The following is a 26935-nucleotide window of genomic DNA, read 5'->3' as shown; positions in this document are numbered from 1 at the left end:
TGCACACAGTCGCCCGCACGGGGTGCAGCAATGGAAGGGCGCTCGCACGCGGAGGAGCTCGGAGGAGCTCAGGGCAGAAAGAAACCACGCTGGAATTGCTTCCCAGCGATCGTCATGGAAACAAATTAGCGTGCGTGTCTGACTGTGTGCGCTTGTGCGCGCTTTTGACTGCGTGCGTGCACGTGTCTACGACTGTGTGTGTGTACCTGGTGTGAGGGAGACAAAGGCGGCCAGGCCAGGGCGTGTGCAATGTCGGCCCTTAGCAGGTGCTCGCTTACAGCACTTGCTCCACAAGTCTGTTCAGGGTATACGGGGGATCTTTGTATGTATCTTTGTTGTGTGTGGCTGCACGTGTGTATGTGTGACTGTGTGTCAAGATCGGCCTCTATGGAGGAGGCTCGTGAAGGACGCTGCTACTGGGCAGTTGGAGGCAGTCGTCCTCCAACAACAACGGAAGGCGGAGGAGCAACACTCACGACAACGAGCGGTGCGCCGGGCGGCTAAACCGCGAGTTGGCACAGTTGGTGCATCTACCAGTCATCTCAGTCGGACAACCAACGGCACCTGGGTCTGTCCCGTGACCTCATGCCAGCGAGCCTTCGACACGTCACGTCGCCTAAAAGTGCCCCTAACCTAGCACAACTGTGGTGACTTGACCACCACTTAGTGGCGAATGGCGGTTGTTGTTGCTGTTGTGTGACTGCGTGAGTTTTGTGTTTGTATGTGTGACTGTGTGCTTGACTGTGTGCGTCACTGTATGCGAATGCATGTGTGCGTGCGCATGATTAGTGCAGTGGTAAGCGCACTGCGTTACGCACCCAGCGACCCAAGTTCAATGTGTGCTCAGGGCTATTCATGGATCTGCTCTCGGTCGGTAATCAAACGCACTGGAGAGACAAAGGTGGCCGAGCGTGGTGCTGGTCACACCACGTCCTCGTGCGCCATTCTGGCCTTCAAAGGTGCTCACTAACAGCACTTGCCTTAGCAGTCTGCGTAGGCTACACGGGGGATCTTTGTCTCGTGTGCACAAGCACATGCGTGCGTGCGTGCGTGCCTCCGTACGTGCGACTGCGTGCGCGGGGCTGCGTGCGACAACGTGCGCGTGTGTGCGTGACAGATGATTTTCTGCCGTGTGTTTGTGAATGATGATTGTGCGCGCTCCCAGCTGCTTGGGTCATCCGAAAGCAGCGACCTTCATTCAAGGTCATATTAAACACACAAAGACCCCCGCTGTAGCCTTACGGAGCGTTGGGACAAATGCTGTTAGCGGAGCAGCACCTATGAACGGCGGCAAGGCACACGAGGGGGTGGGTGGCCAGCACCACGCCCGGCCGCCTTTGTCTCCCCAGTGTTGATGTTTACACACATCAGGTACTCATTTAAAGCTGAGTCGACCTAAGGGAGGCCCAGAACCGATTCAAATAATCGTCACAGATGTTGGCCGTGAGCGGGAATCGAACCCGGGTCGCCAGGTTCGTAGCGCGGTGCGCTAACCACTACACTACTGCACACATGGACACACATACACGGACAACAAAAACAGCCGGCATCCACCAAGAAGTGGCGGTGACATCACCACAGCGCTTGTACCAGACGAGGTGCACTTTGAGGCCACGTGAAGTGTCGAAGGCTCGCTGGCAGGAGGTCTTGGGACAGACCCAGGTTCCATGAGCTAATGAGTAAGATGACTGGCAGACGCACCACCTGTTCCCCCACTGTGCCAACTTGTTGCATTTTAGCTGCCCAGCGCTCCGCTTGTTGTTGTGAGCGTCGCTCCTCTGCCCTGCGTTGTTGTTGGAAGGCGACTGCCTCCAACTGCCCAGCAGCAGCGTTCTTCACGAGCCTCCGAGCCTCCTCCATCGTCTACTCAACTCCATATACTCCTGTGTACCACATCAGCCCACATCTTCTCTAGCCTGTACCTGGTGAAAGGTGGAAACATCGCCACTGGGGAGACAAAGGCAGCCTGGCGTGGTGCTGCCACCCACCTCCTCATGCACCGTTTCGGCCTTCATAGGTGCTCGCTAACAGTACTTGCCCCAACAGTTTGCTTAGGCTATACGGAGGATCTTTGTCTTTTGTCTTGTATATGCGTACGGGGACCGGTAGCACAGAGGCTTAGTGCACTGCACTACGAACCCGGCGACCTGAGTCTGATCTCTGCTCACGGCCAACATCGGTGATTAATATCTGAACCAGTCCTGGGCCTCCCCTAGGCTTTATATGTGTACGTGGTGTGGTATGTCAACATCGGTGCTGGGGAGACAAAGCGGCCTGGCGGGGCACTGGCCATCCATGTTGGCTTTCAAGAAGCTCACTCACAGCAGACCCACCAACATTCTCTTAAGACGATATAGCGGATGTTGGTCTTTGTTTGTGTACGTGCAGCGTGCATGTGTGCATATCTGCGAGAGAGCGTGCAGCGTGCGTATGTAAGTGTGTGCGCGTGTGTGTACGTGTGTGCGTGCGCGTGTGTGTACGTGTGTGTTCAAGCGAGGTGATACATGCGTGCTGGCAAATGGTGTGCAGGCAGGGAGGGAGGGAGGGAGAAGGGAGGGGTGGAGGGAGGAAGCTGGAGGGAGGGTGATGGGAGGGACAGAGGGAGGCAGGGACATGGGAGGAAGATGGAGGGAGGTGAGGATGGGTGGGAGATGGATGGCGATGAGATGGGAGGCAGAGGAAGAAAGGGAGATGGAGGAGGGCATTGGGTCATGTCAGGTGACGGGTGAATGCGTAGAGGAAGAGAGAGAAGGGAGAGCAACAGACACACGCACACGCAAACATGCACAGAGATACAGTAATCAGACACACACGCCAATAACAAGGAGAATGAATGAAAACATCCCAGGTGTTGTTTGGAGAGGCAATACACAACAGGACAGCAACAGTAGCAGCAGGAGCAGCAGCCAGTCGCCACCTGGTGGCAGTGACGTCACCACCGCGCTCGTGCCAGGCGAGGTGCACTTCCGAGGCCACTTGCCGATGTAGTGCACAAGGGAACAAAGCTGCCCCCGTGTACCTACATAGGTTGCTGGGGCAAGTGCTGTTAGCGATCACCTATGCAGGCCGACACGGTGCACAAGGGGGTGAATGTAGACGCCTCGAGTGGGGTGGGGGGGGGGAGCTGTTATCCCATTAGACAGCACGCGGAACGAATGGGAGAAAGTCAGCGTGCGTGGCGAGCTTTGGGAATCGATCGCGGCGGCGGCTGCAGCGGCAACGGCTGCTGCTGCGTTGGTGGCCCGCACCGCGCACGCCGGCTCATCGACCTCCAGCACCCCGTGCCTCTCGTTGCAAAAGCGAGGCTGAGTCCACCTCAAGGGGGAGGAGGTTCCACCTGCCCAGTGCCCTGCCGACAATCGCCGTGCCCCCACGCACGCACGCACGCACGCACGCCCCTAAAAATACACACGCACGCACGAGCCAAAATTACCGAGCCCAGCACCGCTCTAAAATTACCGGAGCCCCGGGGGCGCGGCGGGGGCTCCCGTGGCGAAGGCACCACGCGATCCATCTCTGTCGGCGGGGGGGGGGGGGGCGGGGAGTGGGGGGGGCGCAATAATCACGACACCGCCACCGGGTACCTTTCATGTCGGAGCAATGCGTCCACTCACAGGCCTCACCGCCTCACCACCACACTGCCTCGCTCAAGAGAAGCGCCTGGGTTCGATTTCTGTGTGGAGTTTGTACGTTCTCTCTTCTCTCCCCCTGTCCTGCATGGGTTTCCTCTGGGTGCCCCGGTTCCCTCCCGTAGCTAAACAACGTACAATGCACCCGGCGTTTGCAATACTTCCCAACGTCACAGGACCCTCCTGAAAAATGCCTTCGGACTCAGAGCGAGGCTGTCCTGGGCTTACAAGCGCCACTGCGCCTAGCCGGTCTATATTGGCTGTGGAGCGGCAATTTGGCTTTCCAATCGGTGTTTGGGGCGTGGAGAGGCTCAGCGCTGAACGCCGGCTGTGCGGTTAACGAAGCGAGGGAGAAATGCGTAGATCCCTCCACAACCGGCCCCCTCTCCATGCCGCAACCACCGTCACCGCCGCCTTCCTTCCCACGGGATCCACCCACCCCTCCAGCAAGTCCCATCGGCACATTCACAACGTGCACCCCAAAAACCACACAAGCACCTCGATAACGCCCCACCTCGTGAGAATGATTCATCGCGATCGCCCATTACCCCAACCCACCCACCCTGACCCCAGCTACCCCAACCACACACCACGTACCCCAACCCTCATCCCATCTAAAACCATCCATCCATTCACCCACACCACACCCACCCCACCCGCACCCCACCTACCCCCAGCCACACTCATCACACCTTCCTCACCCTCACCCCCCTTACTCACCCACCTTCACCCCACCTACCCCACACACCAACCCCGCTCACCCACCCTCACCGTGTCCACCCACTCTCGCTCCACCTACCCCGCCCCCCGTGGACAACTCGGCAACGGAGAAGGGGTCACGGTGGAGGAGGTCAGGCGAAAATTGGCGGGAGATGAATCGAAGGCCGCCGCCACCGCCACCACATCCCCCGCCCCCCCCCACCACACACTCCCACCCGGCCAAACCGCTTACGCACAGAGAAAAATAAATAAATAGCAGAGCAGCGGCGAGCAGCCGCCTGCCTGCGAGGGGCCACACGCCACTCTCCGATTTCACGCGAGAGCGGAGATTAATTTTGCGCGGTGCGTGCGGTCACCCGCCGCCGCCGCCGCCGCGACCCCGGCGGTATCGCCGTCGCCATCCGCGGCCCGCAAACCCGCGGCCAGAACCACCGGAACCTTCCCACTGGAGCCGCGAGCATAGCGCCGCCGGCCGTGGCGGCACACGCTGGCGCGTAGCAACATACGTCATCAATGTCACTTCGTTCTGCTTTAATCATCACCGTCATCATCGCTTTAATTATCACTCGCAACCTCGGGCGTCTCTTGGACGTGACTGTCCGTCCGTCCGTCCCTCCCAGCCACCCAGCAAAACCTGAATTCTTAAATGGAGCCTCGTCTCTCTCCACCGTTCTCTTGCTTTCTCTGCACTGTACATCGCAATGTCTTGCTTTGTTTCTGTTCCTCTATCCCTCTGTCCCCTCACTTCCCCCTCCTCCCCATCTCTCTCCCCATCTCTCTCCCTCTCTCACCTCTCACCCCACTTCCCTTATTCCCACACGTACCTTTCTCATCTCAATATCTCTTACCTCATCCCTAATCCTCCCTCTCCCACTGCTTGTCACTTTCCCTCGCTGTCCTCGTGTTGTCGATTCACTCTCCAACACACCGGTGGGCTGAAGCAGTAACTAATCGGCGTTGTGTTTACCTGACAAATCCCTTACTAATTGGCTGTGTCGGGTGGTGAAGGGTTACGAGATATTTATGCTCACGCGATCTAACCCAAAGACATTCATTATGTTCCTCTACATTTCACGCCGTTTCACTTTCTCCCTGCCCCTTTGCTCTCCTATCTTCCTCCCTCCTCTATCGCCCTCCTTCACCTCCCTCCTCTCCCTCCTCTCTCGCATTTGCGCGGGAATCCACGGCCGGGTCGAGGGTGGGGAGGCGGGCGACGTCATCACGGCTGATGTGCTCGGTGACGTCACCACCACACAGGCAGGAAGCCAGCCAGCAAAACCTTGTTTTAAATATATAGCATGAGGCCACTTATTGTAATCACCGTTTGGAATTAATGGCGTGAGGTTCAAGCTCCAACGACGTAGAGCGACGCATGACATGACCGATGATACACGGAGAGATGGGGTCTCGGGGAGAGGTCGCAACCGGATACCCGATACCCGTACCCTACCCGATACCCGGCTACCTGTACCCGGCCGGGTACGGGTACCCGTTTGCGACTCTGGTGCGGCCGGGTACGGGTACGGGTAGACCGTGAGTCACTGGTGAGTAACCGTTTGTCACTCATTTCCCAACGTCTTGTCTCTTCTCACAATTCAAGTTCCTAGAATCAACCCACCCGCGCCTGCAACATGGCTTCATCCCAGAGGTCGCAATCGGGTACCCGATACCCGTACCCTACCCGATACCCGGCTACCCTTACCCGGCCGGGTATTGGGTACGGGTACCCTTTTCCGACCCTGGTGCGGCCGGGTACGGGTAAGGAATCAAAACCCGTTTGCGACCTCTGGTCTCGGGTGGCGATAGGAATCCTGGCCGTGACTGCTTGTTCCGGAATTAGGCTCCGAAGGGATTTGACTGCAGTTAATAGGATGAGTACTGTGTGGGACCTGGCTGAGGTTCTTACAGGGGCTTATTTTATTATTCAACATCATGACGCGTGTTTACACAGGAAAGCCTCACCGAGCCTCAAGACTGATTCACCGCAAGCTTTAAGCAATGCTGGCGAGCTGCTAGATGTTACAGCCAAGGACCCTCTAACATAAGACTACTAGTTTGATGCAAAGTTATATAATACACGACACACAATAACCGTTCGTGCGATTGTGGAGAGCATTAAATCATGATCGTGCCTGTTTACCAAACAAAGCCTCACCGAGTCTCGAGACTCGTTTTCAGGAGGGCCCTGCCAAGTTTTCGATGAAGGGGCGACATTGCTGCTGCAGGTAATTATAATTGAGTCATTTGCAGGTAATGTTTCAGCATCGGGATGTTTGGCCAATGCCAGCGACATTGTGTGTTGTTTGTTTGGAGGGAATGAAACCAGAGAACGTGGAGGAAATCCACGCAGAACCAGAAGAGAACACACAAACGCCACTCTCGCGCTCTCACACTCCGCCCAACAGGGGGAGAAACACACAAACTTGACTCACACTCCCTCGCACACTGCAAAGCAGGGGGAGAACGTATAAACTCCACTCACTCTCACACTCTCGCCCACTCTGCCCAACGGGGGAAGAACATGTAAACTCCACTCACACTCTGCCAACAGGGGGAGCACACACAAACTCGACTCACCCTCTCTCACACTGCAGAACAGGGGGAGAAGATAGAAACTCGACTCACAATCTCTCTCTCACACTCTGCAGAACAGGGGGAGAACATATCAACTCCACTCACTCACACTCTGCCAACAGGGGGAGAACACACAAACTCGACTCACCCTCTCTCTCACACTGCAGAACAGGGGGAGAAGATAGAAACTCGACTCACAATCTCTCTCTCACACTCTGCAGAACAGGGGGAGAACATATCAACTCCACTCACTCACACTCTGCCAACAGGGGGAGAACACACAAACTCGACTCACCCTCTCTCTCACACTGCAGAACAGGGGGAGAAGATAGAAACTCGACTCACAATCTCTCTCTCACACTCTGCAGAACAGGGGGAGAACACACAAACTCGACTCACCCTCTCTCTCACACTGCAGAGTAGGGGGAGAACATATCAACTCCACTCACTCACACTCTGCCAACAGGGGGAGAACACACAAACTCGACTCACCCTCTCTCTCACACTGCAGAACAGGGGGAGAACACACAAACTCGACTCACCCTCTCTCTCACACTGCAGAGTAGGGGGAGAACATATCAACTCCACTCACTCACACTCTGCCAACAGGGGGAGAACACACAAACTCGACTCACCCTCTCTCTCACACTGCAGAGTAGGGGGAGAACATATCAACTCCACTCACACTCTGCAGAACTGGGGGAGAACACACAAACTCGACTCACCCTCTCTCTCACACTGCAGAGTAGGGGGAGAACATATCAACTCCACTCACACTCTGCAGAACTGGGGGAGAACACACAAACTCGACTCACCCTCTCTCTCACACTGCAGAGTAGGGGGAGAACATATCAACTCCACTCACACTCTGCCAACAGGGGGAGAACACACAAACTCGACTCACCCTCTCTCTCACACTGCAGAACAGGGGGAGAAGATAGAAACTCGACTCACAATCTCTCTCTCACACTCTGCAGAACAGGGGGAGAACATATCAACTCCACTCACTCACACTCTGCCAACAGGGGGAGAACACACAAACTCGACTCACCCTCTCTCTCACACTGCAGAACAGGGGGAGAAGATAGAAACTCGAATCACACTCTCTCTCACACTGCAGAACAGGGGGAGAACACACAAACTCGACTCACCCTCTCTCTCACACTGCAGAGTAGGGGGAGAACATATCAACTCCACTCACTCACACTCTGCCAACAGGGGGAGAACACACAAACTCGACTCACCCTCTCTCTCACACTGCAGAGTAGGGGGAGAACATATCAACTCCACTCACTCACACTCTGCCAACAGGGGGAGAACACACAAACTCGACTCACCCTCTCTCTCACACTGCAGAGTAGGGGGAGAACATATCAACTCCACTCACTCACACTCTGCCCAACAGGGGGAGAACAAACACACAAACTCGACTCACCCTCTGCAGAGTAGGGGGAGAACATATCAACTCCACACACGTCGTGAGAATTATTTTATTACGTTTTATTTTTATTATTTTATTATTTCCATTCTATGTGACTTTACCGAAAGGACCAAGAAGATGATATCAACTCCACTCACTCACACTCTGCCCAACAGGGGGACAAACACAAACTCGACTCATCCTCTCTCTCACACTGCACAGTAGGGGGAGAACATACAAACTCCACACACTCACTCACACTCTGCAGAACAGGGGGAGAAGATAGAAACTCGACTCACACTCTCTCTCCCACACTGCAGAACAGGGGGAGAACATACAAACTCCACTCACTCACTCACACTCTGCAGAACAGGGGGAGACCACACACAAACTTGACTCAGAGAGTGAACCGAACACCGGGCACCTCTTGCCGCAAGGCGCGAGCGTCACCAACCGCGCCACCTCCACCCTCGCCGCCCCGATGGCGCCGGCCGCAGACACCCCGGGGGCCCCGGGGGCGCGCGAGCACTCACCGTAGTGCGCCTGCAGCGCCTGCGGCTTGAGGAAGCGGCTGCAGAGCCGGCACCCCACCAGGTAGAACTCGTCCTGCGAGGGGCAGTGTCCAAACAGGTGCATGTCTGCAACGAGACGGCGCAAGGGACGGTCAGGGACGGTGAGCGCCGGCTGCTCGCGCCGCGCTCCTTAGCGAGGGCAGACGACCCGGGGGAGGGGAGGCGGCGGGGGGAACCTCGCTGAGTCTCGCCACTCCGTTGCTCCCTCCGTTGCTCCTTTCGCCGCGGGGTTTTCCGCGGGGGGCGGCGACGCTGCCGCGCGCGTTTTATTCTCCCCCGTGCGGGTAAACATTTTTATTTAATTTGTACAAATTAGAAATTTGGACCGCGACGCCGACGCGGTGCGGGAATGAACGCCTTCAATGGGGGCTTTCATCCAGCAGTGGATTGACAACGGGCCACGAACTGTACGTGTGTAAGCGTACACTTTTGTTCTTTCCCGCGAGACAATATAATTGATGTGACTATGAAGCAGGGCCATTGCCCGAAACGTTGCCTGTGCTATCTTTTCTTTTGAGGGAGACGGTGTCCTTGACGAAGGTGCCGAGTTCCTCGTTGTGTGCGATGGTGCGCCACTGCCAATGCAACTACAACTCTGTTAAATTTGCGTGAATAATTAATTACCAACGGATTTCATATCTGCATCCAAACATTTACACGTTTGGTTTCTCCGGCCTCCAGCTCTAAATGAGCAACATCACACGCACCGCACGCAGTTACACAAAGATACGCACACAGACGCAAGAAGGCAGACACACACACACACACTCCCCCGTTAGTCTTAACAGACTGTTGGGCAACAGCTGTTAGCGAGCACCTATGAAGGCCTGCACAGCACAGGAGGGGGTTGGTGGCCAGCACCACACCTGCCCGCCTTTGTCTCCCCTGTTGGGATGTTTACACACCCTACCAGGTACTCATTCGAGGCCGACTCGGCACACGCGCACAAAGACACACGCACGCACACAAAAACAAAGACGGATGCACACATGCACACACACTCCCCGGCGAGATGGTTGCCCGCCTTCCGGGGCTACTTAATAAAACGTTTCCGTCGCAGGCTCGTGCAGACGGCAGGCAGGAGGGAGAGTGGGCAGCCTAGACAGATGCCTCCCTTGGGAGCCTGGCGGTGGTGATGGCGGTGACGCCGAGCGTAATCGTGGTGGTGAAAGTGGGGGTGCCTGTGGTGGTGTTCGTGGTGGTGGTTGTGGCGGTAGCGGTGGTCGCGATGGTCATCGTGGTGGTGAAAGTGGGGGTGCCTGTGGTGGTGTTCGTGGTGGTTGTGGCGGTCGCGATGGTCATCGTGGTGGTGATTGTGGCAGTAGTGGTGGTCGTGGTGGTGGTCATGGTGATGGTGGTCGTGGTGATCGTACTAGTGGTGGTGACCATGGTAGAGGCAGCAGCGGTGATGGTGGTGGCGGTTGTGATTGTCAACATTCCAAATGACTGCACAAAACATCATTGTTTAGGTTCGTCTGGTGCACTTGAGGAGAGACACATGATAGAAATATAACATCACCTGTTTATTAAGGAAATATCAGTTATAATTGACTAGAAAAGCCTCGCTGAGAGGGTGCTGCACACGTTGGGATGTTTGGCCACGAATTCCACTAATTAAGAGTTTGGCCTTCACGTAGGAGGAAACCGGATGAACTCGGGAGAAAACCGCACTGTGGACAAGGAGGGGGTGACACTCAAAAGCACCGATAGCTTCACCAATCCGCCTGCTCGACTGTTACCTCTCTACATGTTTTCCCACCAGTACAGTTACTGTAATCGCAGAAAGGCACAAACACCAACCAAGTTCATATAGATTGTATTAAAAAAACAAGTCAACCAGAAACCGCGCACGTAGACGTACAAAGACAAAGATCCCCCGTGTAGCCTAAACAGGCTGTCGGGGCAAGTGCTGTTAGCGAGCACCTATGAAAGCCGGCACGACACACGAGGGGGTGGGTGGCCAGCATCATGCCCGGCCGCCTTTGTCTCCCCAGTGGCGATGTTTACGCACCGCACCGGGTACTCATTTGAGGCTGAGTCGACCTAGGGGAGGCCCAGGACCGATTCAGATAAGCGTCACTGGCGTTGGCCGTGAGCGGGAATGGAACCCGGGTCGCGGGGTTCGTAGTGCAGCGTGCTAACCGCTACACTACCGCTCTCCACACCTAGAGGTACACACACAAGTGTCTGTCAAATTAACATTTAAAACTGGAAAAAAAAATCTAAAAAGGTAAAGGCGCAAGACTGCAATGTATTACTGACGCTACTGCTAACGGAAAGAAACTCAGCTTGAGACAGCCTTCGAGAGAGGATATTTTGTCTGAGGAGCGGTGGGTGAGGAGTGTACCCACACTTTACCCCACGACACACGCGAACTGCTGACCCACTCGCTGCGGTGCACCTGCTGACGCTGCTGGGTGGAGACTCCCAGCAAGAAATCTGTCCCCCATTATTTCAACTGCCGCGACGGGAGATTGAACCAGTGCCTCTTGAAGAACGTCCGCGTGCCGGCTGCACGGGGCAGGCTGTCGGCGTGCAGGCTGCACGGGGCAGGCTGTCGGCGTGCAGAAGTCCAGTTTGATAAATTAAAAAAACAAAACATAATTTAATTTGGCTAAATGGTGACGGCAATTGAGACAACCTTCGCGGAACGCCTCCGAGTGCCCGTTATCCCAGCGGTGGTTAAAGCACGTCATTAAGCGGCCCTTAACGAGCGAGGGAGGAACCGACCCCCCCATCCCCGCCACAGCTGCCAGGAGGCACAGCCCACCCACCCCTCCTCGCACCCCAGTCGCCTTATTAAAGAGCCGTTAACGAGCCTGTGAAAGGGAGATAATTGGTCGCAAAATATTTTGAGAGTGGGCAGCAGCAGCGGCATCGAGCGGCTATTGTGATTCCAGCGGAGGTGTCGGAGGGGTCAGGGTGGAGCTAAGCCGTTAGTTGTTGAGCTACGCTGTTACTAATGTCACTGTGCTGTTACCGATAGCCAAACAACAATTCTAATCACAGCTACACGGCACAGTACCTGCACTATTCCTACTACTGCCATCGTCGTCATCATCGATGATGGAGATAAAACTCAGTTATAGGCTGAGCGTCTCCTGAACCAACAAACACGTGCACACTGCCCCGTCCACCTGACCCCTGCCCCATCCACCTGACCCCTCGCCTATAGCAGCACAACCCTCAACCGCCGTGCTGAACTAAAAGACAGACGGACCAATGGAAAAAAGAACGAAAGAATGATCGGACACGACACCCGCACGCATTCCCTGGCACACACGCACACCCTCTCACAAAGGCGCACGCAGGCACACACACGCGCGGGCACACGCTCGCACGCACTGTCTGGCCACGACACTGGAGGACGGCTGCATTACGTAAACGCGACGGGCGTGCGTGCGCATGTGTGCAAGTGTGCGTGCCGCACGTGTATGCATGTGGGTGTGTGTGTAGGCATGTGTAAGTGTGTGTAGGCATGTGTAGCTGTGTGTAGGCATTTGTAGGTGTGTGTAGGCATGTGTAAGTGTGTGTAGGCGTGTAGGTGTGTGTAGGCGTGTAGGTGTGTGTAGGCATGTGCAGGTGTGTAGGTGTGTGTAGGCATGTGTAGGTGTGTGTAGGCATGTGTAGGTGTGTGTAGGCGTGTGTAGGCATGTGTACGCGTATGTAGGTGTGTGCACACGTGTGGCGCTGCGCTACAAACCTTGCCACCAGAGTTCGATTCCCACTCAACGCTAACATCTGTGACCGATAACGGGACCGGTCTGGGGCCTGCTTATACAAGTAGGTGGTACGATTCATAGAAAACACATCAACACCAGGACACATCATCAAGTGCTCGGGGCGTCGTGCTGGCCACACTGCACCCTCGCCAGTGCGCTGTGCCGGCCTTCATAGATGTTCGCTAACGGAACTCTTGCTCCAACAACTTGCATGGTGCTACAGGTTCTCTCCGTCTTTGTTTTTACATGTACATGTGTGCGCGTGCGTGCATATGTGTGTGCGTGCGTGCATATGTGTGTGCGTGGGTGTGTGTGCATGTGTCCGTGAGTGCGCACGGAGAAGCAGCGATGGGCAGGGTCGTTGTGACGGAGCTGTTATGTAAAGCGCAATGCTGGCGTGCGATGGACGTATCGCTTCGAGCGCAATGTTCCATTTTGTCAACGACGGCCTGCCAAGCAGGCTCGGGCCTGGTGATTAACGGCAACTATTTCCATGCGCAGGCTTTCGTGATCAATGTTAAGATTCATAATTTAATCTTGCTTTTTCATGGTAACCGGTTTGTGACAATGACTGATGTGTTTGGCTGTCTTGGGTGGCGGAGGGGGTATAGCTCTGACATCATGCCTACACGCTCTAACTCAAAAGAAACCAATTATGTCACGACGATTGCTTGAATCTTACATAACCTCACGCGCGCTTCTCAATGTGTATAGGTACTAAGTGAACATCAGAACCGATTTGAATCCACGACTCGATGGAGCGTCACATCACGAGTAGTCAATGGGAAGGCCCAATCACGTGCACCCAATCTCGCGTGATCTCAAAGGGCTTAGCACGGTTGAGCCTGGGTTTAACTTGGATGGGAATGCCAGGTGATCTTGGGCTACATAGTGCCCAGTAGGTAGCAGTACAGCGCTTGAATTTTGAATCTATCTGTGTGGTGCTTTGAGTGTTAACCCCTATGCGTGGTGGGTTTTCTCCGGGTTCTCCGTTTTCCTCCCCCACAAAGCCAAACTCTCATCAATGGAGTTGGCCAAACATGCCAATGCAGAGAAGCAGTTCTTCAGACTGGGTGAAGATCTCCTCCTTTTCTTGATAAACAGGTTATGAAACCAAATCACCCGGAATGCGCCCGATCTGGTCAGAAGCTAAGCAGGGTTGAGCCTGGATAGTGCTTGGATGGGTAACCACCATGTACATGTCTTACATAGGCCACTATGGGGCCATGTTATCAGCAGAGGACAGCGCAGCAATATAATATCTACTGTTGGACTGCACTATGCTCCAATGACTATGCTCCCCACCTTCACCAACCGGCACTGATCGGTGTGGTATTGGTCAAACAGCTCCCACAATCCACAAGGCGTGGGGAAGGCCCTCATCCAGCAGTGGATTGACAATGAGCTGTGCCCATACATGCATGTCACATGTGGTGCAGATAGAAACCAAAATCCAAGTTTTGTAATGTGTATATTTGCTAAGTTATCAAACACAGGGCCAAGATACTAAACGGGAACCCTGCTGAAAACAGTCTTCACACACCCAGAAACTTTCCCAAATGAACACATGTTTAAATATATATCTAGAATAATATTATCATCGTTACAATCCGGTGTGTTTAGGTCGTGCCACCACGTGTTGTTCGGCACGATGTTGTCCGACTCGTCGCTCCACGCGCTGGAACCTTCTTCAGTTCCTGATGAAGGTTCAGTTTCCAAAGAAGCTCTTAGCGCGTGGGGCCAAACGTCAGACAACATCGCGCCGACCAACACGCGGTGGTGGCACGACCTGAACATGCAGCGGAGAGCCATAGATCAGCACCACCGCAGAATTGTACGCAGTTGTATTATTATAGTTGTGATGCAGGAATTTAGGTTTAAAACAATATGAAAACAAAAAACAGGGTCATGGAGAAAAAACAGCTGAGATAAAACCTCAATGTATATTAGATGATGATAATAAGAATACTAGTGCACAATGCCAATTATTTGTGATTATTAAATGTTTTTAACAATTCCAACGCTGGAAAATTACGACAAAATCAACAATGAACCCACGCGTGCGTTGGGCACAATTTCAAGCAGCCGGCAGCCGCCACTCGCCATCAAGTTACGATGTCACCATGAAGGTGCTTGTGCCAGGCTAGGTGCACTATGAGGCTGTCACGTGACGTGTGGAAGGCTCGCTGCTGACAGGAGGTCGCGGGACAGACGCAGGTGCCATGGGTTGAACAACTCAGATGACTGGCAGATGCACCACCTGTTTCCCACTGTGCCACCTCACTGCGTGTTAACTGCCCAGCCCATAGAAGCAGCTATCACAGAAATACCTAATGAGGTCCCTTCAAGTGACCTCTGGTACACACAGAGTTTGGCGCACTGGTTTCCCAGATTCTCTGCTATAGAGAATGGCGTGGTGCGTCGCAAGACAGTAAAACCGATATAAAAAATTCTCAGAGCTTGGAAAATCATTGAGAGTTGAATGTGTTTGGATGATTGCGACTTTGTGACCGAGAGATTTCCCTACTTTGTGGAACTGCCCCCCTTAAGCCATCCAGCTAGCGAGGTCAAGGTCCGACCGATCGCACGCATTGCACGTCCCCACCGCGTCACCTTCTCTGTTGAGCCGCATGACTTCACGGTTCTTGTGCGACGAATCCTTTCCAGTGCCAGCGGCACCAACATCCTCCCAGTCAGAAGGTCCTGGGACAGAGAGAGGAGCACAATACAAACAAAGATAAAGACAAAGATCCCCCGTATAGCCTTAACAGACTGTAGGGGCAAGTGCTGTTAGCGAGCACCTATGAAGGCCGCAACGGTACACGAGGGGGTGGGTGGCCAGCACCACGCCCGACCGCCTTCGTCTCCCTAGTGGTGATGTTTACACACCGCACCAGGTACTCATTTGAGGCTGAGTCGACCTAGCGGTGGCCCAGGACCGGTTCAGATAATCGTCACTGGTGTTGGCCGTGAGCGGGAATCGAACTCGGGTGGCCGGGTTCATAGCGCAGCGCGCTTACCGCTACACTATCGCTCCTCAAATACATATGCACACACACACAAACACACACAAACACATGTGTTATTAGTCGTAAAACCAAATGCTGTTCGCGAGCACCCATTAAAGCCATGAGGGCATGGCCAGTACCACGCACACCTCGCTGCCTTCATCTCCCCAGTGCTCATGTTTCTGAGACATCACACCAGCTCCTCATTCAGGCCTCGTCAACCTAGCGGCGGCTCCGATACCGCTCGTTACTGATGTTTGCCGTGGCCAGGAATGACCCGCAAGTCACAAGGCTTGTAGCCACTCCTACACACACACAAACACACGTGACCTTTTACCTGAAAACACACATTCACATCCGCTTGCACACACAAGCACCCACAAAACACTGAGCAACCCCACCAATATGACCTGTTTGTTGGCATGTGCACACATACAAGGGGCAAGAGCAGTGGCTCAGTATTCAGCGCACTATTACTGTGACCAAAGTTCGATTCCCGGCTGTGGCTGGTGATATTTGGGCCTCCTCCATCACCAACCTGTACTAACCAGCATGGTGAAGTATGGCGAAAACCCCTCTCTCCCCGTGCCCGTGACAGAAATGGCGTGGGCTTACATCCAGCAGCAGATTGAGCTTGTGGGAAAACCCTGTGCGACATAAAAACGTCACCTCGTTCTCGGCCGCCATTACCCACCACTTGCCCTGTGTGACCTGTGCCTGCCTAGGTGCAAGCCGAGGCTCCCGGTGGAATGGCAAAGGCCCGCGAGCAAGAGGTCACGGGACCAGGCCCGTGTGCAAGAGGTCACGGGACCAGGCCCGTGTGCTGTGGGTTTGTGGCAGCTGTGATGAACCGCGCGTTTCCGCGCTGTCCGCTCACCACGCTCGCGTTGGCCGGTGCTACACGTGTTGTGTCAGCGCTACGCCTCGTGACGATTAATGCGGGGGTCCCCCCGTGGCTCCTCCAGGGACCCTCAGGGCCTTGTTCTCGGCTCCGGCTCGGCCTCTAATGCTCCGGGCTCGAAGCCGCTTCGTTGCTTTCAGCGACGCGCGAGCGGCTCGGCCATAGCCCAGCTCAGGCAGAGCTCCGTGGAAATCCTGAGCGTGGCTGGGAAGCGTGCTCAGTGCCGGCTCAAGCTGAGGCAGAGCCAAGCCTGAGCTCAGCCGTGACTAAGAATACGGGCCTCACGCTGCTCGCTGGGCACAGAACAATTCACTCGTGACCAGAGCCTGAGTGCTCACCAAAAATGTTTCACGTCACTGGTAAAAAGACTGCAGCAGGTGGCACGTTCGTGTTAGCCACTGTCATAGCCAGAGGTGTGGTGGTGTGCCAGATAAAGAGTAATGAGAATTTTATGAATTGTCATGATTCCAGGTCATGATTCGATTCAAGAATCAACTGCAGTGTATTTTGTCTCAATTGTGTGTGGGTCTCCGTGTGAATTTATGGGTCTCTATGCAAGTCTATGGGTCTCCACAATACGTGGATTTATTTACTGGAGCATCTAAATGCAACCCGCACCTACCGACACTGTACCAAGATATTGGGCAAATCTATGTTCTAGAGAGAGGTCGTCAGTCAGGGGCAGGGGAGTCGGCAGCATGGACGGCTAGGAGGAAGTTCAGACTATGCAGGTAGAGTTTGACTGGCAGCTTCGACGGAAAGCCTTGGTTGCAAAGGTACATCTGCTCCACATTGACTAATTTGTCCTGCATGTCTAGCGTGTCTAGTTTGCACTGTGTTCTGCCCCGTTTGTACCGTCTCGACTGCCCGTCCCATCGTCTGTGCTGCCTTTCATTCGTACGGTCAGCTTTGTACCACCTTCATCGTTTGGTACAGTGGGTCTCATTCCTTTCCGTCTGTACTTGCCATCTCGTCCGCACTTCCTCTCTCGTTTGTTCCGTTTCACCTGTCCCGCGCTCTCTCTCCCGCGCATGCGCGCGCATTTTTCTAACCATTAGCCTTAAAGGAAACATTCGGCAGCGTTTTTCACGAAGAAAAATTACGGCTTTCCTGCGCTCGCGATTCCCCGCGTGTCCCGCGAGCGTGCCAAAGCGCAGTTTAAAACAACGGATCGGATCATCATCGATGGACGCCTTGCACTGGGCTCGCCGCTGTCACCAGGCAGTCGTCCAGCTCCCTCCAAGGTCAACATCAAAACATCACCGGGGCTGCCACGAGTCCACGCGGCACTCAAGTGGCCCCTTCTATCTGGCCAAAGTGCCCATGTGAAAGTCAGGTCAAAGCCACGTGCTGCCCTAAACGAGCATTGAGATGGTGCGCATCCCATTAACAGTCCTGAGCCAGTGATGGGCACTTCTACATTCCTATGGCGGGAGTAAGTCCACCCCATGGGACAAGCACAATTTACAAGAGGTTTTTTTGGGTTAGATCGTGTAAATATATAAATGTGTCGATAAACCCCCCCCCCCAAAAAAACCTCTATTATGGATGATATTGGTCGCGAAAGCCTACGTGTTAAACCACAATTTACTTCCCTACAAAGTGTTAATAAATTGTTTTTATTTGAAGAGTTGAACCCCCCCCTCCTGGAACAGGATTTGAACTGGCAACCTTCCGACTTAGTGCAGCTCTCGCTCTACCCCTGAGCCACCGGGGGGGTCGCATATCGAGTGGTGTAGTAAATGGATGGGTTTGGATTGGGGTAAATTAATGGGTTGGGATTGGGGTAAATGGATGGATTGGGGTAAATTAATGGGTTGGGATTGGGGTAAATGGATGGATTGGGGTAAATTAATGGGTTGGGATTGGGGTAAATGGATGGATTGGGGTAAATGGATGGATTGGGATTGGGGTAAATGGATGGATTGGGGTAAATGGATGGATTGGGATTGGGGTAAATGGATGGATTGGGGTAAATGGATGGATTGGGATTGGGGTAAATGGATGGATTGGGGTAAATGGATGGATTGGGATTGGGGTAAATGGATGGGTTGGGGTAAATGGATGGATTGGGATTGGGGTAAATGAATGGGTTGGGATTGGGGTAAATGGATTGATTGGGGTAAATGAATGGGTTGGGATTGGGGTAAATGAATGGGTTGGGATTGGGGTAAATGGATGGATTGGGGTAAATGGATGGATTGGGATTGGGGTAAATGGATGGATTGGGGTAAATGGATGGATTGGGATTGGGGTAAATGGATGGATTGGGGTAAATGGATGGATTGGGATTGGGGTAAATGGATGGGTTGGGGTAAATGGATGGATTGGGATTGGGGTAAATGAATGGGTTGGGATTGGGGTAAATGGATGGATTGGGGTAAATGGATGGATTGGGATTGGGGTAAATGGATGGATTGGGGTAAATGGATGGATTGGGATTGGGGTAAATGGATGGGTTGGGGTAAATGGATGGATTGGGATTGGGGTAAATGAATGGGTTGGGATTGGGGTAAATGGATGGATTGGGATTGGGGTAAATGAATGGGTTGGGATTGGGGTAAATGAATGGGTTGGGATTGGGGTAAATGGATGGGTTGGGATTGGGATAAATGGATGGATTGGGATTGGGGTAAATGGATGGGTTGAGATTGGGGTAAATGGTTGGATTGGGATTGGGGTAAATGGATGGGTTGGGATTGGGGTAAATGGTTGGATTGGGATTGGGGTAAATGGATGGGTTGGGATTGGGGTAAATGAATGGGTTGGGATTGGGATAAATGGATGGATTGGGATTGGGGTAAATGGATGGGTTGGGATTGGGGTAAATGAATGGGTTGGGATTGGGATAAATGGATGGGTTGGGATTGGGGTAAATGGATGGGTTGGGATTGGGGTAAATGAATGGGTTGGGATTGGGGTAAATGGATGGGTTGGGATTGGGGTAAATGAATGGGTTGGGATTGGGATAAATGGATGGATTGGGATAAATGGTTGGGTTGGGATTGGGGTAAATTAATGGGTTGGGATTGGGGTAAATGGATGGGTTGGGATTGGGGTAAATGATGGAACGACGGTGGAAGGATGCAGATCGAGATGCAACGCGCGAGTGGGGAATGAGTGACTGAAGGAGGACTGAGTGGTGCACGCGTGGAACGAGACACAATGATGCAATGGTTGGCGACCTGACTGACCGCGACGATGGTCAAGTGCCTGCGCCTGATGCTGTAACAGACATCTGTAACGTAACACGGCAGTAACACAACAACGCACGCCACTGATGTGGCAAATGCTGTCACAGTCACTTACTCCTCACCGCCCTCGCCCGTTCGCCACGCACAACACGAAACGCAACAAAACCCGTGCCAGACTTTTCCCAATGCACTGACCATGTTCCCCCCCCCCCCCCACACACAAACATAGCGTCTGCGAGGCGCGCATTGAAGGCGAGCCCAGCAGCGGTCATTCCACGTTACTATGGCGAGGCGGTGTCATGCCAACGCGTAGCACGCGCAAGGTGTAAAGGAGGCCAGTCGTGGTCATTCCACATTACCGTGACGGGTCAGTCGTGCCGAATCGTACCACGCACAGGAGTCATTCCACATTACTATGACGCAGTCGAATAATTCAAATCACGACAACGACGAGCGTAACACACTGAAGCCAAGGACGGCCATTCCACGTTCACATGACGGGACAGCCACGCGCGCGGTGCACAAGGGGCGAGCGCTGCCAACTGCACGTTCCTCTGACGGGGCCGAGTCGACCCAAAGCGCAACACCGCCAGCAGCAGCAACAGCAACGACAACCACCAACATCACCACTCAACACAAGCGACCGCAAGATCGACCCCACCACCATCATCATCATCACCCCGTGTCCCCCCACTTATGATGATGACGAAGCGACCGACCGACCGCCCCCCCAAAACCACCCACAATAAAGAAACCGCCATGGCTCACCATCCCCGCACTGAACCCTGGCCGCGTCCACCAGGGTGGCCCAGGGTCGACTCGCGAACGCTTCGGGGCTCGGTAGCCGCCTCCCTCTCCGCTCCCTCTGCGCGTCGCCACCGCCTTCCCCGTCCGCGGCCGCCATGAGCGGCCTAGCGCCTTCCCCGGGGCCGCGGCCGAGCCTCGCCGTCGCCTAGCCGGACCCGCCGGCCGGCACGCGCCCTCGTCCGGCCCACTCGGCCCGCCTTGTCCGCTCCGCCTGGCCCGCCCGGCCCGCCCGGCCCGGCCCGCCCGGCAGCGGGACAATCCGTCGACATCCGCCGATAAAATCGGTCCCGGACGCCCGTTTGTGAGGCCGCCCGGACGCTCGAGAGACCCGAGGGTTCGATGCGCTGTTCCTTTCTGACCGCCGACGTCGGATGCGTTCGCGAGCGTCCACGGGAGGCCAACACGGGAGGGCGCCGCCTTAGGCCGCCATTGAGGCGCTGGGTGGCCGCGGGGCTCGGCTAGTGGCGCGGCCGGGACGCGGCCGCTAGAGGGCGGCACGCGGCGCCCCCGACAGCCGCCCGGACCCCCACCATGGGGGCAGCAGCAGCAGCATCGGCTGCCTGCTGGGCAGCGAGTAAATTAATTATAAACAAGCCACCAACACACTCCATTAAGTGAGCGTCGGGCTTTGTTAGGTGGTAATATACACACAGACGAGCGCCCGTTACGTAGCTGGAAGTTAAAAAAAAAAATTTTAACCCGACAACGACCTATCGACTCCCCTCCCATTTCAGTGCCCGTGTTTGCAGCCGACAGTGGAGAATTAACTGTTGGTGCTAAAAGGTGATGGTTAATGGTGTATTTTGAATGAATGCAGGGAATTGCATCTGAAATTCTAACTGAAGATCAATAAATACTTTGCAAGAGCACCTCGTTGATTGCCAGGGTGATGCCACAAATCTCACAAAGCAAAGTTAGCCACAATTCAACGCCTAAGACCAAATCATTGTCAATTCGGGTCGAGACTTTTTCCACTGCAGACCAATCCCGGGAACATTTCTCAGTTGGCCTGGGTCTGTGATCAAAACTGTGAAGTTTACTGCAATAAAGTTCAACACTATTAATTGCAAAACTTTTTTTTTTTTACCAGGTAAGGCCTCTTTTTCAGAAGGAACCTGGCCACAAATGATAGCTCAACGAAGTGGCTTATCACGTGCAAATTTCTAGCAGCGAAATATTTCAAATGCATGCTTCTAAAGCCACGTGACCACGGGGAGAACACGCAAACTCCAAATATAGAGGTGTCAGGGTTAGGATCGAATCTACGACCTCCTGCATACCAGGCGAGCGAGATAACATCTCATAGCCACCACGGCGCCCACACAGCAATACCGAAACTGCATAAATCAATTCTAGATTTGAAGCTTTCGTGACTGCAAGGATTCATATTCTTAGGTTTTTTCGGTAAAGTCACGTAGGTAAAACATTAAAATTAATAAAAGTAAAATAAAATAAAAATCACGACGTATATTTTATTTTACTTTAATGTTTTACCTGCATAAATCAAACCCTTGCCACCCAAACACAGATGCCAGTACCCGGACTACACTGGCTCAAACCTGGACTGGTGGTAACACTCCCGTGAATGCACGTGATCTCATCAGATAAAAAACAAAAATGTAACCACCCTTTCATCATTAACACTGTCGCTCTGGAGGGAAACTATCGAAAATAGGTAACGTTTCGGGCAATGGCTCTTCTTCTTTGCCTGAAATTACACCCAATATGCATCTTTTTACAGGTAGGAACAACAGGTTCCACACTGCCCACCAGGGATTCTTTTTAAATCCTTTATATTAAGTTCGCTTGCTTGCTTTGCGTGCTTGCGTGCTTGCTTGCTTGCTTACGACCGTGCAAATCTTTCGGTCGTTTTTTAACCCACTTCCCGTGATCCAATCGAGCTGACATTCTCGACACAGACTCGTTGTGCGTGACAATTAATTTTAGTGAAAACTTTTTTTTCAAAATTTTACACTGTTTAGGGAATTTTTTAAAAATATTTAATTACCAATTGCTTAATGCTGGCAGAAATCATCTGACCCATAGGTGGCAGCCATCTCAAGCCAGAGGACGAAAGGACTCTAGCCGCCACGCATATAAAGGATTTAGAGTGTAAAACTTTGTTTTTACAGGTTAATTTTTTCTGTCTGTCGTGCACGAATGGGCTGTCCAACCAAGTTCCTACCTGCCCACTCCGAAGGAACGTGTTTTATTTTAAGACCACAGCGTTATTGACAAATGTGTTGAGTTTCTGTTCTGCTTATCTGTGCATCACAGCCAACGCAGTGTCACCAAATTGATCCACCAGATCTGAGAGAGCTAAGCTGGGTTGGAGCCTGGTAAGTACCTGGATGGTGCTGTAGGCATGGAAATGCGGGGTGGCCAAGAACACACAGTGCTGAGTGTAACCTCAAATGCATGGGGTTTTCTCCAGGTTTTTCGTTCTTCTTACACACACAAAACAAATTGGCCGAACATTTCAATGCCCGTCTCCCCAAAAAGAGTTTTAAAACTCGGTCAGACTTTCCTGGACAAATAAAGGGAATTATATATTTGTTAACTATATCCACATCTACATCGCTGTCGTTGTCCCAGGTCCCACTGACTATTCCAGTATCAGACTATCTCGCCTATGCAGTGACCTTAATGGAGTTAGGTAAACATCTGAATATAGGACCGCAGACGTTGGGCAATTGTTGGCACTGGTTCCTGTTGCCGACCCAAATCTGGCTGTCGCCTGATGAAGCTAGTTGTAATTACTGGCGAAATGCCGTACCCAGATTGTAAATATTGTGGCTTGGCTCTCCAACACACCGGTTAGTGCTGTACTAGTATACTACACTATACACTACACTATACACTACACTATACACTACTACACTATACACTACTACACTATACACTACACTATACACTACACTACTATACACTACACTACTATACACTACACTACTGTACACTACACTATACACTACACTACTATACACTACAATATACACTACACTATACACTACACTACTATACACTACACTATACACTACACTACTATACACTACACTATACACTACACTACTATACACTACAATATACACTACACTACTATACACTACACTATACACTACACTACTATACACTACACTATACACTACACTACTATACACTACACTATACACTACACTACTATACACTACACTACTATACACTACACACTACACTACACACTAGTGCTGTACTAGTGACGAATCGGCATGTTCTGTTTACGTGTCAGCCCTTACGAGTTGGCTGTGTCGGGTGGTGGCGGCTTTTAACAACACATTTATATATTTACGCGATCTAACCCAAAAAAACCTCTATTATGGAAAACATAAACCAATTTCAAATGACACGACTTAAAATATACACTCATGATACCCTCCTCCTCCTGTTGTTGTGGTTCCTGTGACGCACACGTCCTGTTACTTTGCCCAGCTTGTTGAGTTGCGGCTGAAATGTTAGATGCCTATAAATCCAAAGCGCGTGGAATTGTTTAACAAAACAAGTGTGGAATTTAACAGAAAATCGATTGTGATGACAAGGCCGAATAGTGGGCCCTGACATAAACCTTACAATCATGTCTAAAGAGTTACATTATTGGAATATATTTACCATTTTCACCGCAGTCAAAAGCTCCATGCTGTCATTTGGTCAGATTTGGGTTTCTGGCACGAGAAATAGTCTTAAGTTGATTTTGTGGGACCTCGTGAGAACTCAAGAGACCACGATTCACAAGAGTCATCTGAGTTGTCACCACAATGACAAAAGCTAAGCGAATAAAGCATTTGTGGTGTTGGATACATGGCATTCATTAACCGAAACATCAATTTAGAATCATACAATCGGCCGTGCAGACATGCGCGTCAAGGTTCTCATGGTAACTCGGCCTTTTAAACCAGAACATGAACGCAATTTCCACAACCATTATTTTCTGATTACCGACACAATTGCTTTGAAAATTACATAGGTTGTGTTTCGATTCATAATTGATTTTTCGGTCAGATTGCGTGAGTAAAATAAATATATTTGGAAGCCACGAGAGCATGCACTTTTAAATCTAGATTGAAAACTAATTTCTTTAGAACTGCTTTTTGTGTTTAGTTTGTTGTCCTTCCCCTCACACCTCCGATTAGCACAGCAGGCTACGTACGGTGCGTAAGAAGTTCAACATACAGACACACATACATACGTGTGTTGTACTCCCTCCTCCGCCCAACACAGCCAAATAAACAAAGTGGTCACGTGAACATACATGGAAATGTATTACTATTTATTGAATCCTCTGTTTTAGGATTGGGTTTTATTGGTGTGAGCCTGCGGCGTGTGTGTGTTTTGTTTATCACCTGTGAAAGGCACTTTATAAGTATTACATTTTAGTAGTGGTGTTAATGGAAGAGGTAATAACAATTGCATTTATTTGCCTAGGCAGACCTCATTGAGTCTCAAGGCCATTCTCGCGAGGATCCTGCTACATGTGGATGGTTGGCCAATTCCATCATTTGGTGTCTGGCTTAGTGTGTGAAGAAATCAGAGCACGTGTCAATCCACTGCTGGATGAGGGCCCCGCCACGCAGTGCGGGTCGTGGGGGTTTGTTGACCATACTTCACCACGATGGTCACCGTGGGTTGGTGAAGGCGGGCGTTTTTAAACATGCTCATTGATCCAGACTCATGCACCTTTCTTAAATACTAGGCTCATAGAGCTGGGATAAGGCTCTTGTAATTTAAGGGGCCGTACATAAATGACGTCACGCGATTTTGGACGATTTTTTACCCCCCCCCCTCGTCACACGGCGTCACAAAAAGTCAGACCCCCCCCCTCAAATATGACGTCACAACGCTCTGCCCCCCCCCCGCCCAAAACCATATTTCCATTTTGAAAATAAATTTAACTATTGTCATTGTAGTACTATTTAATCTGGCGCTGCACTCTGATGTTGTAGGAGTGTTGTTATAACAATTAGTGTTGTTATAACAATTCTATATTTATTTAAAGTTGCGCATTTTGATGTGACGTCACATTCTCAAACTCCCCCCTCGTCACACATCGTCACAAATGTCTGACCCTACCCCCCAGGTGCGTGACGTCATTTATGGACGGCCCCTAATGTTTATAACTAAGGCTTGTAGAGTCTGACCAAGGCACCTCTGCGATGCTTATCGTTTGGTGTTAATGTCTGGTGTGTTGAGTAGACCTCGTTTTACTGGTAGGAACCTCCTGGTTACACCAGCCCACAGGGGATTATTGTGTCCGTCCGTCGTGCAGGGAGGGGCTGGGTGGGGAGGGGTAGGGTGGGGAGGGGCTGGGTGGGGAGGGTGGGGCTGGGTGGGGGGTGGGAGGGGTGGGGCTGGGTGGGGAGGGGCTGGTCACCCCGTGGTGCCCTTATAAAACTCAACGTTTAACCTACTCACGCCGGCCTGTGCCCGCCCTCACAGTCGGGCATATTTGCGGAATACACCACGCCGCCGTTGACCCTGCAGGCCATTGACAAAGCAACCCAACGTTGCCTACCAGCTCCCTCCGCAGGAATGTGTTTTTATAATCTCGGCTCCAATCTGCTGTGCTGACACCGATTGAACTTGTCCCCCCAGGCAAGGTGGCCGCCGCCACCTGATGTACAATAGACGCGTGCCGCATGAAGCGGCCATCTTACCTAGGGGGTCACGTGGGGTCTCTTCTCGGAGGGTACCTCTGCGTCTGCCCCGGGGAGCGGTGGCGTAGCGGTTAGCGCGCTGTGCTACAAACCCGGCGGCCCGAGTTCGATTCCCGCTCATGACCAACACCCAGTGACGATTATCTGAACCAGTCCTGGGCCTCCCCAAGGTCGACTCAGCCTCAAATGAATACCCGGTGCAGATCTGAGAGAGCTAAGCTGGTTTGGAACCTGGTAAGTACCTGGATAATGCTGTAGGCATGGGAATGCGGGGGGGAGACAAAGGCGGCCGGGCGTGGTGCTGGCCACCTACCACCTCGTGTCCCGTGCCGGGCTTTATATGTGCTACTCGCTATCAGCACTTGTCTCAACAATGTTCAGGCGAAAGGGGGGGGTCCTTGTCTTTTTTGTCCGTCTCACCAGCACCACTGTGGTGCCACAGCGACGGGGCCGCTCTGCCGAGCCAGGGAGCCGCCCGGCTTCCCCCACCGCACTGCCCCCCATCACCCGCCCCACATAAGCACACACCCGCACGCATTCCCCCCCCCCCCCCCCATAGAGCTGGAAGGGAAGGTTACCTGATCGACCGGTTTTTATCCGAGAGACCCTTATCGGGATTAATTCTCACGGTTTCCGGCGATCAGGGAATTGGATGACCTCCCCCGTGCTACGTGGTACCGCGGCGCTGCTGCCGGCCTTAA

At 52.7% G+C, this 26935-nt stretch overlaps 1 protein-coding gene across 1 annotated transcript in view; it reads right to left on the bottom strand.

Annotated features, from left to right (window-relative positions):
• LOC133355660 (ataxin-7-like protein 1) overlaps window positions 1–21180 on the bottom strand; it is a 38654-nt gene extending 17474 nt beyond the window's left edge. The window contains exons 1-3 of the mRNA XM_061573049.1: window positions 20509–21180; window positions 15251–15340; window positions 8877–8981 (exon numbers count right to left, since the gene is read on the bottom strand). Of these exons, the coding sequence (XP_061429033.1) occupies window positions 8877–8981; window positions 15251–15340; window positions 20509–20644 (331 nt within the window). The 5' untranslated portion in view covers window positions 20645–21180. The remainder of the gene's footprint in view (window positions 1–8876; window positions 8982–15250; window positions 15341–20508) is intronic.
• Window positions 21181–26935: the final 5755 nt, after the last annotated feature.

This window comes from Lethenteron reissneri, chromosome 51 (assembly GCF_015708825.2).
Source record: "Lethenteron reissneri isolate LAM-NWPU_2019-01 chromosome 51, ASM1570882v1, whole genome shotgun sequence".
In the NCBI taxonomy this organism is placed as follows: Eukaryota; Metazoa; Chordata; class Hyperoartia; order Petromyzontiformes; family Petromyzontidae; genus Lethenteron; species Lethenteron reissneri.
Note: the sequence above shows the minus strand (reverse complement) of the source record. Positions and strands in the feature narration are given on the sequence as shown.